This window comes from Salvelinus fontinalis, chromosome 2, assembly GCF_029448725.1.
Source record: "Salvelinus fontinalis isolate EN_2023a chromosome 2, ASM2944872v1, whole genome shotgun sequence".
Taxonomy (NCBI): Eukaryota; Metazoa; Chordata; class Actinopteri; order Salmoniformes; family Salmonidae; genus Salvelinus; species Salvelinus fontinalis.
Window position 1 is genome coordinate 52,492,170 of NC_074666.1, and position 15,132 is coordinate 52,507,301.

At 42.3% G+C, this 15,132-nt stretch overlaps 1 protein-coding gene across 1 annotated transcript in view; it reads right to left on the reverse strand.

The window, feature by feature from the left end:
- Window positions 1-11,906, reverse strand: part of LOC129820968 (solute carrier family 22 member 4-like) — a 33,541-nt gene extending 21,635 nt beyond the window's left edge. Inside the window, exon 1 of the mRNA XM_055878146.1 lies at window positions 11,409-11,906. Within this exon, the coding sequence (XP_055734121.1) occupies window positions 11,409-11,801 (393 nt within the window). The 5' untranslated portion in view covers window positions 11,802-11,906. The remainder of the gene's footprint in view (window positions 1-11,408) is intronic.
- Between the last annotated feature and the right edge of the window lie 3,226 nt (window positions 11,907-15,132).

Sequence of the window (15,132 nt, forward strand, 5' to 3'; positions counted from 1 at the left end):
GGTACCTGGTCTGTAGGATAGGGTGAAAACAAAACGGGTGAAAAACATGGCTCACCTTGCCTGGCGAGGGTTCATTCTCCTCGCCGCCCGGATGTACTCCAGATTGCGGTGGTCAGTCCAAATGAGAAAAGGGTGTTTAGCCCCCTCAAGCAAATGCCTCCACGCCTTCAGAGCATTGACAACAGCCAACAGCTCCCGGTCCCCCACATCATAGTTTCGCTCCGCCGGGCTGAGCTTCTTCAAAAAGAAAGCACAGGGGCGGAGCTTTGGTGGCGTACCTGAGCACTGAGACAGCACAGCTCCTATCCCAACCTCGGATGCGTCCACCTCTACTATGAATGCCAAAGAGGGATCAGGATGAGCCAGCACGGGAGCCGAGGTAAACAGAGCCTTCAGGTGACCAAAAGCCCTGTCCGCCCCAGCTGACCACTGCAGTTGCACCAGTCCCCCCTTCAGCAAGGAGGTAATGGGAGCCGCTACCTGAACAAAGCCCCGGATAAACCTCCGGTAGTAGTTGGCAAACCCTAAGAACCGCTGCACCTCTTTTACTGTGGTTGGAGTAGGCCAATTACGCACGGCTGAAATACGGTCATTCTCTCATCTCCACCCCTGACATGGACAGGCGGTACCCTAGGAAGGAGTCAGACTGTTGGAAGAACAGACATTTCTCAGCCTTGAAGTACAGGTCATGCTCCAACAGTCGACCAAGCACCTTGCACACCAGGGACACATGCTCGGCGCGTGTAGCGGAGTATAGAATGTCATCTATATACACCACTACACCCTGCCCGTGCAGGTCCCTGAAAATCTCGTCTACAAAGGATTGGAAGACTGATGGAGCATTCATCAACCCGTACGGCATGACGAGGTACTCATAGTGCGTAGAGGTGGTACTAAATGCCGTGTTCCACTCATCCCCCTCCCGGATACGCACCAGGTTGTAAGCGCTCCTTAGATCCAATTTGGTGAAGAAGCGCGCCCCGTGCAATGACTCACACTGGCAATGAGAGGCAGCGTGTAACTATACTTCACCGTGATCTGATTTATACCTCTATACTCAATGCACGGGCGTAAACCTGCATCCTTCTTCTTCACAAAAAAGAAACCCGAGGAGGCAGGTGAAGTGGAAGGCCGAATGTATCCCTGTCCCAGAGATTCGGAGACATATGTTTCCATAGCCGCCGTCTCCTCCTGTGACAGAGGATACACGTGACTCCTGGGAGGTGCTGCGTCTACCAGGAGATTTATCACACAATCCCCCCGTCGATGGGGTGGTAGTTGAGTTGCCTTCTTTTTACAGAAGGTGAGAGCCATATGGGCCTATTCAGGGGGAATGTGCATTGTGGAGACCTGGTTTGGACTCTCCACCATAGTTGCACCTATGGATACACCTATACACCTCCCGGAGCATTGACGTGACCATCCCTTGAGAGCCCTTTGTTGCCACGAAATAGTGGGGTCATGATAGGCCAACCAGGCAAGCTCTAACACCACGGGAAACGCAAGAGAATCGATCAGGAAGAGAGTAATTCTCTCCTCATGACTCTCCTGCGTTCTCATACATAGTGGAGCTGTGACCTCCCTAATCAGGCCCGGCCCTAAAGGACGACTATCTATGGCATGTACAGGGAAGGGCACATCAACAGGAACAATAGGGATCCCTAATCTAAGTGCAAATGAACGGTCAATAAAGTTCCCAGCTGCACCTGAATCTACTAGCGTCTTATTCTGGGAATGCGTGGAAAACTCAGGAAATTCTATTCATACACACATGTGCGCAACAGGGAGCTCTGGGTGAGTCGGGTGCCTATTCACCTGGGATGATCCACCAGTGTCCTGCCTGCTGCCTCATCTCCCTGGAGAACCTTCCCATCACCGACCAGCGGTGTGTCCTCTGCGGCAACAGGTGGTGCAGGAAACGGCCCCTCCTCCGGTCACCCATAGAGCAGCACCTCCGAGCTCCATAGGTGTAGGATCGGAGGTGCTGGGTGGTGGAATGGACGGACCCCGATCCGAACGTCCACAGGTGGCCAACAGGTTATCCAGCCGGATGGATAAATCCACCAGCTGGTCGAGGGTAAGGGTGGTGTCCCTGCAGGCCAGCTCCCAACGAACAACCTCATGTAGAATACACCGGTAATGGTCGATCAGGGCCCTCTCATTCCATTCCGCGCTGGCAGCCAGGGTCCTGAAGTCCAGTGCGAAGTCCTGTGCGCTCATCATCCCCTGTCTGAGATGGAACAAGCGTTCCCCCGCCGCTCTCCCCTCAGGTGGATGATTGAAGACCGCCCAGAAGCAGCGGGTGAAATCCTCATAGCGGACCAACGCTACGTCTATTCCTCCCCATTCGGCGTTGGCCCACTCAAGCGCTTTCGTCGACAAACAGGAGATGAGGGCGGACATGCTCTGGTGTCCCGATGGAGCTGGGTGGACGGTCGCCTGGTATAGCTCCAACTGGAGTAGGAACCCCTGGTAACCGCCAGCCGTCCCATCATATGCCCTCGGGAGCGAGAGCCGAATCCCACTGGGTCCAGGTGACAGAGGGGTGGACAGCGGTGTGGGTTGGGGTGAAGTTGATGGGGGTATGGGAAAACCCCCTCTCTCCCATCGCTCCATGGTGTCCAGCACGCGATCCATGGCTGTGCCAAGATTTTGGAGCATTGTCGCGTGCTGCTGGATGCGCTCCTCCACTGGTAACGGAGGACTGGGTGCACCTGCTGACTCCATATGCTGTGCGTGTTTGTGTCAAGTGTCAGTGTGCAGCGGTTAGGATGGAGGCAGGCGCAGGACACAGAACTGAGTAAAATATGTACTTTACTCGAAAAGAAACAACAATAATTTCCACGCATGGAAAACAAACCAGCTCACAGAAGTCTTGGACACTAAACAAAGAACAAACACGCACAAAACCCTGTGGGAACCAGAGGGTTAAATAGGGAATAAATTATAACGTAATGGGAACCAGGAGTGTACAATCAAGACAAAACAAATGGAAAAAGAAACGAAGATCGGTGGCAGCTAGAAAGCCGGTGACGACGACCGCCGAACGCTGCCCGAACAAGGAGAGGTACCAACTTTGGCGGAAGTCGTGACAGTGATAGGTCATAGGCTATAAGTCTCGGCGGTGTAAACATACAAATCAACTGAGAAAATTGTATATTTTTTCAAAGTTTCGAAGTTTATATATAGTTGAACAGTATGGAGTTACTATTAAAAAAGGAGGGGCTGTTGGGTTCTAGCTTGAAATGTACTAATTCATGTTATCATACTAGAATGTATTGATTACTTTACATGTACAAGGAATGTCTATGTTGGGGTCAAGTGAGGGTGGATAACAACTAGGTGTATGGAAAGTTACTGAGTGAGATAAGGGGGAGTGCAGAAAGTTTTAACTTCTGTCAAAACATGTTATTGTTAAATCTCATGGCTCCTAAGGAGGGAGGCAAAGGGCAACAGTCTGGTTTCAGTCACTGATAAGGTAGGACATTTGTGGATTAGGGAGGAGTGAGGAATTCGGCCCGAGGTCAGGTCAAATGAAGAGAAGGAACAGTTCTATTTCCCACACATACAGTATACTTCCACGCCCACAAAGGTTCTAGCATCAGGCAGGGCATTGACTACACCAGTGAGAGGAACCAATTAAGTTCCTGACTAGCAACAGAGATGTATTGGCTGTCTAGATGTGCAAGGAGTTGACTCCGTCTAGTAGGAGGGTTTAAATATATGTAATTGTGTAAACATGTCTTTGTCTTTGCAGCTGTATGACCCAGTGGATGAATAAAGTTGGTTTGAGATTTTCCTAGTCGTCAGTTTGAGTTTTTACTCTGTTTGTTCAGAACCTAACAACGGATAATCATTAATTGATTGTGAGTAATGATAAGTGCGAAATTGACAGAAGTATAAATATCATACACTCCCACCAAATGCTAACCTCCCCTGTTATCGGTAATGGTAATAGGTTAACATGTCTTGGGGGTATGATCTTTGTGCCTCTGTAACTTTCTCAGTCATCATTATTCACGATTTATTCATAATATCCATAATCATGGTAGCATCCACATTAATGTAGAAGTGTTCAGAAACATATTCTACTCTTATTTACAATAAATGTGACTCTGAAACACAACCAAAACAAACTGCAAATGCCTCCAACAAGTGTGTAGAGTCATAAGCGGGATGTAGTCATTGCGTGCTAGGAAAATTTCAAGCTGGTCAAGCTGGTCTGACTAGCAAGGTCTAGCTGGTCAAACCTCTCTGACCAGCATGGCCTAGCTGGTTTTTGCTGGTGACCAGACTTTGTTGTGATTTTGCTGGCGACCAGCATTCACTGTGTTTTGATGTGCAGTTCACAAACTATTTGTTATTTTTGAACGACTCTGTTTACTGACTCAAGAGTTATGATACATTTTATCCGAGTTACTTGTTTATTTTTGTTTTTCGTTTGACCTGGCTGCAATTAATTATACAGCAGGATTAATAGATGCTCCTCATGCTCACCGGCGCCGGAGTTGTGCTCCGACCAGCAAATGTCTATCATGCGTGTGCAGAAAGTACAGCATGTTGCAGCTAACATAGTGAAGAAAAAGATACATTTATAACTGATAATTTATCATATGGTACAAGAATATATGCAATGAATTGATTATTTAAGGTTATCAATATTGTACAGCTTTGTAGAAACATATACTGCCAGCCGTTTGGGGGCTTGCTGCATGACGTTACTTTAGCTAATATGGTGACAACGATGTAGACTGTGTGTAGCGGTTTGGTTTGGAAAGTTTTTTTTCTCCTGGTGACATACAGCTGATGTCTTGTGCATTGAAGTCCACAAGCGAAGAGAAGAGGTGAAAGGAGGAGAGTGCATAACATGGATGCGAGAAGGAATACAACGTGGCTGCTATGAAACTGTGAACTGTGTTTACGCTCGACCCCTGTATTCATTCCACCAATTCTGTTGAAAAATGTTTCTTAAACAGAAGCAAACGGAACAAAACGGGGATTAACATACCTGAATTTGTCCAGTAGAAACTATTGTTTGCAACTGTTGGACTAATGATTACACCCACTATCAGCTAGATGCAGGCAAGAGTATGCAAGGTGGTATTGAATGTCACTGTCTGTCACATCAAATTTGTTTCTCGACCTGTGGGTACCTACATACAAACTTTCATTCATAGGCTAGGTTATAGCAACCTCATGATGGGTATAGGGAAAATTGGAGTATTATGTAATAGCCTGAACCTATCGCTGTTACATTAAACTGGGTGAATGGAATATGAATGACAGTCATCCAATATGCTGTCAGGATGAGCCTGCAGGAAGGGAGGGAGGAGGATGTCTTCCCTGTAACGCACAGCATTGAGTTTGCCTGCAATGACAACAAGCTCAGTCCGATGATGCTGTGACACACTGCCCCAGACCATGACGAACCCTCCACCTCAATCCCACTTCAGAGTACAGGCCTCGGTGTAACGCTCATTCCTTCGTCGATAAACGTGAATCCGACCATCATCCCCGCAGAGACAAAAACGCGACTCGTCAGTGAAGAGCACTTTTTGCCAGTCCTGTCTGGTCCAGCGATGGTGGGTTTGTGCCCATAGACGACATTGTTGCCGGTGATGTCTGGTGAGGACCTGCCTTACAACAGGCCTACAAGCCCTCAATCCAGCCTCTCTCAGCCTATTGCGGACAGTCTGAGCACTGATGGAGGGATTGTGTGTTCCTGGTGTTACTCGGGCAGTTGTTGTTGCCATCCTGTACCTGTCCCGCAGGTGTGATGTTCGGGTGTACCGATCCTGTGCAGGTGTTGTTACACGTGGTCTGCCACTGCAAGGACAATCAACTGTCCGCCCTGTCTCCCTGTAGCTCTGTCTTAGGCATCTCACAATACGGACTGTCAGGACCCGGTTACGAACTCGGGTCTCCGGTGTGAGGAACAGTCACTTAGCAAACTGAGCCACAAATAGTCGGCAGAACCCAGAAGATGAGGCAGACACACCAGTACTTGAGACGGTGTTTTAATAAAGTAAAAAGGAAAGTTCTTTTAGGCAAAAATATACATTCAAGGGAAACGAGGCACAGGTGCAAATAATAACTGGAAACAAGGGAAAACAAAAGGGTCAAAAAGCACAATGGGGGCTTCTAGTGGCCAAAATCGGAACAATCCTGGCCAAATCCTGACAATGGACATTGCAATTTATTGCCCTGGCCACATTTGCAGTCCTCATGCCTCCATCCAGCATGCCTAAGGCACGTTCACGCAGATGAGCAGGGACCCTGGGCATCTTTCTTTTGGTGTTTTTCAAAGTCAGTAGAAAGGCCTTTTTAGTGTCCTAAGTTTTCATAACTGTGACCTTAATTGTCTACCGTCTGTAAGCTGTTAGTGTCTTAACGGCCGTTCCACAAGTGCATGTTCATTAATTGTTTATGGTTCATTGAACAAGCATGGGAAACAGTGTTTAAACCCTTTACAATGAAGAATTATCTTTGAAAGACAGTGTCCTGAAAAAGGGACATTTCTTTTTATGCTGAGTTTAGTAGACGGTTGCTGTCAAAAAGTGATTGATGTGTTTTGCTGTGTCCTTTGGATGTCCTCTCATTGACATCTTAATGACATCCTCTCGGGATGTTCTCACGGTATTTGGTGCGGCAGGTAGTCTAGTAGTTAGAGCGTTGGTGTCATAGATTAATATTTCATATTGCATAGTAAACTTTAATAATTGTAATATGTATGCTTACATTTTTCTAGTAAAGTTTATGAAGAAAATAAAAGGTTTGAAAGAAAATGTAATTTACCTTCAATTAAACAAATCTGTCTCTCTCTGTCTCTCTCTCTCTGTCTCTCCCCGTGGGGCTAGGTTGCATCCGTGGTGCCAGGTTAGCTGAGGGGGTTACAAGCAAACGAGGGCCATGCTCAAGACATTCTTTTTTAAATATTTTCTAAGAAAAATACATTTAAAAAACAGTCTTTCCAACAACAAAAATAATTATACATATAAACATTTATTGGGTGGTAATCTGTAATATTGTGTAATAATAATATGTGTGATTTATTTAAATGTTTAGGAAATAAAACATTGGTGTTGCCATTTAATATTGCATAGTAAAGTTTAATAATTGCAATATGCATGTTTAAATGACTGTAGTAAAGGTTTTGAAGAAAATACAAGTTTTAAATTAAATGTAATTTACCATTAATGGAAGCTGTCTCCTTGATCTGTTTATCTCGCCCTACACAAGAGTCATTGGGTCCTTGGGATGTGTGCATGTGTGTGTGCATGTGTGTGTGCATGTGGAGCTTGGTGGCAATAAATCGCTCTCTCCTCCTCTCTAAGTGTCTAACAGTTAACGCCTTAATGCGGTTCAATATTATGAACCTAGGGTGACCCTAGTATCTTTGAACCAAATGTTTTCTGCTTATGAAGCAATAAATGATTGACAGGCTAAAGACCACCTACAAAATGTCCTTGTACCCTTTAACGACGTGCCCATTACTAATGACTTAAACAGATAATTTTACCCCATAACCTTTTACTGCACTGGGCTAAGTCAGGGTCACACAGAGTGTTTCTTGGTAGACTTAAACAAATCTACTTTGAAACAAAAGTATACACCTAACACATGGTTATGGGCTTAAAGAAAATAACACACCTCTACCATGTCAGATATAGAGTTGAAATGTATTCAATTTTGAGTTTGCATCCCAATATGACAGTTGAAATACATCACAGAACACTGAAATGTAACAAAACACCAAGTGTGTTTATTGAGCTGTATACTGAGATGGTCAGTTGGTCAACATTCCCCTTCAGTGATTACCCAACATTGTGTCCACATGTGCCCTACAAATGGAGCAGATATCATATACCAAGCTATTTGTATAAATGTTTGTCCATAACAAGGCCTAGGCGTCCCCTATAGTGTCCAGAAATCTCTCAAACATGTCACATTTTAAAGCATCTTTATTTTCATGCCTACAAATTAGCAAATGCAATTATTATCTTTAACCAAATTCACATTCTTAAGTGTAGATAATATTTTTGACATGTTTTCATGAGTGTTTGAGATTAGGTCCCTGAGTGGTCAAAAACAAGTATGTTTATAGCACTATTCACAACATACTGTATCCTCTCTCATCATGTCACAACCTGACAGGCTCCCAAAGGCAGGGCCATGTAAGGTCTCAGATCACTTAACTGCCCTTCCTGTTTTCATTCATACTTATCCTATACAATAGATTCTGCCCTCTTAAGTTCAATTTGACCCTCTTCATATATCAAAACCTCTAGAAAATATGATTAGAAACTATGACCATCTATGAAGTCATGTGTGAGTGTTGATCTCTCTGTCTCTCAATTCAATTCAAGGGGCTTTATTGGCATGGGAAACACGTGATTACATTGCCAAAGCAAGTGAAATGGATAAACAAAAGTGAAATAAACAATAAAAAGTGAACAGTACATATTACATATTGGAACACAAGTTCAACTAGACTAGAATAAAGATATTTCAAATGTTATATTATGTATATACAGTGTTGTAACGATGTCCAAAAAGTTAAAGTAAAAAAGGTAAAATAAATAAACATAAATATGGATTGCATTTACAATGATGTTTGTTCTTCAGTGGTTGCCATTTTCTTGTGGCAACAGGTCACAAATCTTGCTGCTGTGACTGCACACTGTGGTATTTCCCCCAACACATATGGGAGTTTATCAAAATTTGATTCGTTTTTAAAATTCTTTGTGAGTCCGTGTAATCTGAGGGAAATATGTGTTTCTAATATGATCATACATTTGTCAGGAGGTTAGGAAGTGCAGCTCAGTTTTCAGCTCATTTTGTGGGCACATAGCCTGTCTTCCTTTGAGAGCCTGGTCTGCCTACGGCGACCTTTCTCAATAGCAAGACTATGCTCACTGAGTCTGTACATGGTCAAAGCTTTCCTTAAATTTGAGTCAGTCACAGTGGTCAGGTATTCTGCCACTGTGTATTCTCTGTTTAGGGTCAAATAGCACTTTAGTTTGCTCAGTTTTTGTGTTAATTCTTTCCAATGTGTCAAGTAGTTATCTTTTTGTTTTCACATTATTTTGTTGGGTCTAGTTGGGTTGCGGTCCTGGGGCTCTGTGGGGTCTGTTTCTGTTTGTGAACAGAGCCCCAGGACCAGCTTGCTTAGGGGACACTTCTCCAGGTTCATCTCTCTGTAGGTGATGGCTTTGTTCTGAAGGGTTTGGGAATTGCTTCCTTTTAGGTGGTTGTAGAATTTAACGTCTATTTTCTGGATTTCGATAATTAGCGGGTATCGGCCGAATTCTGCTCTGCATGTATTATTTGGTCTTTTACATTGTACACAGAGGATATTTTTTCAGAATTTTGCAGAAGTACCATCCGGTTACAGAGTTCTGTCATTTGTTCCTTTGGGCGAACCCTTTTGGGTGCCTTGTAGAATCCTTTGATTTGTACCTGTAGGGCAGTGGTAGTCTGTAATATTTCTGAGGGAGACACTTTTGTAAAACAATATCACTGGGTGAGCCGCCATACCCTTCGGCGAAGGGGGGTTGAGGGGTCACAAAGTCAAATTGATTCATACATGATATAAAATGGATTCATATTTAAGATACTATTAACATAGTCAAGCTCTTTGAATATCTGATTTTCTATTTTAGGACACTTGGGGGTATCAGAAACAAATGTGTAAAATAATTTGACAAATCTTTAGAATCTGACTTTATTACTGTCACGCCCTGACCTTAGTTATATATGTTTTCTGTATTATTTTGGTCAGGTCAGGGTGTGACGTGGGTGGGTATGTGTGTTTTGTGTTGTCTAGGTTATTGTAGGTCTATGGTGGCCTGAATTGGTTCCCAATCAGAGGCAGCTGTTTATCGTTGTCTCTGATTGGGGATCCTATTTAGGTTGCCATTTCCATTTAGGTTTTGTGGGTTCTTGTCTATGTGAAGTTGCATGTCTGCACTCGTTGTATTATAGCGTTCACGTTAGTTTTGTTATTTTGTTTAGTTTGTTCAGTGTTATTTCTTTATTAAAAGAAGTATGTATTCACATCACGCTGCGCCTTGGTCTCCTCACTACGACGAACGTGACAATTACTATTATCTCAATAAAAGTTATAGCACCAGATACTGTATGTCAAATCAGGTAATAGCAAATGTGAGCCTGAAGCAAGTTTGCTTTGGTATGATTTGCATCAGAAATGTATTAGAAAGTTCAGGAAAACCTCAGGGATGATCATCAAACAACCTTGTTAAGCCCATGATCGTTTGTGGAGAATCAATTCATTTCCCTTAGTTATTCTATGCAGATTCATCACTCTCTCTTTAAACGTGTCCTGCACAGATTGTGTTGCGTCATATGAAACATGTTATTTCAAATCCAAAATGCTGGAGTATAGAGCCAAATTAAACTTTTTAGCTTCACTGTCCAAATAAATATGTTAGGGGAGTGTAACTACAATGCACTGTGCTGTAACAGTATTTCTGTTACATTGAATTGAAATACATATTTAAAATTACATTTGATTATTTTGTCATTGGATTTCACTGGCCTGAACTACAATCCAATGTATTTTGAAACAAGATACTTTCGAGACCTGTAATTTGTATTTTGAAAATACATCATTTTCTATACCATTTTTTTTTGTGATTCACAATTTTGTTGCCCCTTTTCACCATGCATTGGTATCAGAAGTCTGATGGCACCATGATGTGATAAGAGTCAATAATAATACCCAGTGCGCAATTGTACATTTTTACATTTACATTTTGGTCATAGCAGAATGTCACCATGTCATTGGTTTTAGGTTAGAGTTGGGTGAAAAAAAGACAAAAAAATGTTGATGATTTTTGCAAATCCAATCAGTTTCCCACATTGATACAGCATCATCATATTGATTTTATTTGTTGAAATTACGTGTACCAGTTTTTAGCCCAGTGGGTCTTATGCAGTGTGATTAACAAGTCAGTGCATTCAACTAACGTAGATGTACAAGCACATTTCACAGTCATAGCAAATAAAAAGTTATTTCATTTTTTACTGTTACTGAGAATGTTGCTGTAGTGAATGCGTGACACTTGCAAATGTATTTTGTGTTTTCAAACTGACAAAATACCTCAATATACCTGTATTTTATCTAAATACAATACTTTGCAAAAGTATTTTGTATTTTGGTTTAATAAAAATGGCATTTAGAGTATCTTGTATTTGTAACAAGATACATTTTAAGGTATACTTTGCCCATTTCTGACTGTAACTGCAATTCTTTGTTTATGTAAGCATTGGAAGTTTATCATGCACATATTTGATTTTCATTCTCTTTTTTATCATACACACATTTTTTTCGGTGCTTGGTAATAGTCAATCATGTTTGCAGTGATTTGCAACACATTTTTTCTCACCTCAGTGACAATTGTTGACTGGTAGACCTCTTTGTTGTATTTCCAACCGTCCAAGCAACTCTCCAGCTCAATTTCACTCACGTTGATATCCACATTTGGAATGATATTCAGGCTAGAGAAGTTTTTAACTGTCTCCAGTTTGAGTCTTGAGCACGAACTACGCTGTGACACACCATTCGTTGTCACCATGGGGATGGTCACATTTCTCCACATGTCACTGACATTATAATCCTCAGGAATAAAGCACTCATGTGGCGGGGTATCACCTACAAACAGTATATAAATACCAGTAAATCCATTGGGCAGGATGCTGATGGCTAATGCCAAAAAGATTGTCCGCTGAAAGGGTCCCCATGTTCCCAAGAAAGCTGTAATTCCATCGTAATCTCTCATATTGGTGCTGTGTTCAGTTAAGCTTTATTTATAGTCAAGTAACTTCTTTACTTGAAAAGAAAAACTGCCTGAACTGTATAGCTGCTCCGGAGGTTGTTGTAGAGTTGTTGGATAGCATCTGTCCCCATCTGACATTGACAACAAACAGCAGAGCTCTCTCCTTTTATGGGCCATCCCCTCAATTGGAGGCGATAAGATAACACACAGTATTAACGCATCTTGAATTACCCCACTCCGTAGTGCTAATGTATTGGAAGGACATTAAAAGTGAAGGTTAATCATTACAATTTCCTCTCTGAACTGTGTTAATGTGTGGTTCACAGAATCCCGGTCAATAGTGAATCAGAGGACAATACCTGTAACTAAATGGCTGTATGGTTATGCCTTTGAAGATTTGTTTTACACCCTCGGGAATGGACTGAAATTACCAATTAGAATGTAAGGGCTGGAAAAAAAAGGAGCTATGTGCTGGAGCTGAAATTGGTTAAACCTATAAAAAAAAGAAAAACAGCAGGACAAACCTATGTCATAAAATATCGACTACACCACCTGGTGGAGGGTTTGAGCACCTAGACTCTTAATAACTTCAGGTTCATTTAGCAGTGACCAGTTGGGAACCACTGTAATCATAAAACACGAAGTTGCAAGATTCCAACAAAAAGGATGGACATTTATTTTGGAAATGTCTCAAAATGATGGTAGATTGGAAATTTAGCAAAATGATGTAGGTCATCCACTAAAGGGTTTAGGGTGGAAATCAATTCCACAAAAAGGGAAAATTGTGTTTCTCCTGTTTAGGGGATGGGGGATCTCAGGTAGCCTGCCCATTCAGCTCCGCTCCACGTTTTACTCTGGTTCTGTCTACTCCTCTGAGTGGGCCTGATAGTGACCAGTCAACCGAGAAAAAGTGTTTGAAAAGAAATGTTCTTCATAATTAAACAATGAGGGGTGGTACACATAGTTAGGCCTGATGTCCAGTGAAATTGTCACGTTCTGACCTTAGTTCCTTTATTATGTCTTTATTTTAGTTTGGTCAGGGCGTGAGTTGGGGTGGGCATTCTATGTTGTTTTTCTATGTTTTGTTCTGTACGTTATATTTCTATGTGTTTGGCCTAGTATGGTTCTCAATCAGAGGCAGGTGTCGATCGTTGTCTCTGATTGAGAATCATACTTAGGTAGCCTGTTTTCCCACTATGGGTTGTGGGTACTTATTTTCTGTTTCAGTGTTTGCACCATACGGGACTGTGTCGGTTTTCATTTATTTCTCTTATTCTTTTTTTGTATTTTGTATTCATTCTCGATTAAACGATATTATAGATACGTACCACGCTGCATTTTGGTCCTCCTCTCCTTCCACCAACAGAAGCCGTTACAGAAACGTTGATTTTTAAGGCCCTTTTTAATGGGTCAAAGGTCAAATATGGTGTAAATGGACATAATGGAAATACTAATAGATTTAGGTTAAATAACCTGAAATTCTCAACAAAAACAGAGTGTATTATCAAAAATAAACATGTACACTATGGAAAGGATGCATTAATAGTTACTTTACATACAGTTATTATGCTTTAATGCAGATGTGTAAATTAACCAAATATAAATGTACAGTACCAGTCAAAAGTTTGGACACACCTAGTCATTTAAGGGTTTTTCTTTATTTTTACTATTTTCTACATTGTAGAATAATAATGAATGCATCAAAACAATGAAATAACACGTATGTAATCATGTAGTAACCAAAAAAGTCCAAAAATATTTTATATTATAGATTCTTCAAAGTAGCCCCCTTTGCCTTGATTACAGCTTTGCACACTCTTGGCATTCTCTCAAGCAGCTTCATGAGGTAGTCACCTAGAATGCATTTCAATTAACAGGTGTGCCTTGTTAAAAGTTAATTTTTTAGCCAATCGGTTGTGTTGTGACAAGGTAGGGGTGGTATACAGAAGATAGTCCTGTTTGGTAAAACACCAAGCCCATAATGACCAGATAAGGTCAAATAAGCAAAGACAAATGACAGTCCATCACTGCTTTAAGATATGAAGGTCAGTCAAACTTTGAAAGTTTCTTCAAGTGCAGTCGCAAAAACCATCAAGCGCTATGATGAAACTGCCACAGGAAAGGAAGACGCAGAGTTACCTCTGCTGCAGAGGATAAGTTCATTAGAGTTAACTGCACCTCAGATTGCAACCCAAATAATTCCAAGTAACAGACACATCTCAACATCAACTGTTCAGAGGAGACTGTGTGAATCAGGCCTACGTTGTCAGATTGCTGCAAAAAAAACACTACTAAAGGACACCAATAACAATAAGAGACTTGCTTGGGCTAAGAAAGAAGAGTAATGGACATTAGACAGGTGGAAATCTGTCCTTTGGTCTGATGAGTCCAAATGTAAGATTTTTGGTCCCAACCGTTGTGTCTTTGTAAGACGCAGAGTAGGTGAATGGATCATCTCAGCATGTATGGTTCCCACCGTGGAGCATCGAGGAGGAGGTGTGATGGCGTGGGGGTGCTTTGCTGGTAACATTGTCTGTGATTTATTTAGAATTCAAGGCACACCTAACCAGCATGGCTTCCACAGCATTCTGCAGCGATACGCCATCCCATCTGGTTTGCACTTAGTGGTACTATCATATGTTTTTCAACAGGACAATGACCCAAAACACACCTCTAGGCGGTGTACGGCCTATTTGACCAAGAAGGAGAGTGATGGAGTGTGTCATCAGATGACCTGGCTTACACAATCACCTAACCTCAACCAAAATGAGATGGTTTGGGATGAGATGGACCGCAGAGGGATGGAAAAGCAGCCAACAAGTGCTCAGCATATGTGGGAAGTCCTTCAAAACTCTGAAAAGCATTCCTCATCAAAGTGGTTGAGAGAATGCGAAGAGTGTGCAAAGAACTGTCATCAAGGCAAAGGGTGGCTACTTTGAAGAATCTAAAATACAACACTTTTCTGGTTACTTCATGATTCCATATGTGTTATTCTAACAGCTGACCTTTCAGAAAACTGATAGTTTGGTTGTTAAAATCTGTAAAGGCCGCTTAGGAACCACCAAGACTCGCCCGCCCGGCCAAACTAAGCAATCGGTGGAGAAGGGCCTTGGTCAGGGAGGTGACCAAGAACTTGATGGTCACTTTGACAGAGCTCCAGAGTTCCTCTGTGGAGATGGGAGAACCTTCCAGAAGGATGACCATCTATGCAATTAGCCATCTATGCAACCACCACCAATTAGGAACCACCATCTATACAACCACCACCAATTAGGCCTTTATGGTTGAGTGGACACTCCTCAGTAAAAGGCACATGACAGCCTGCTTGGAGTTT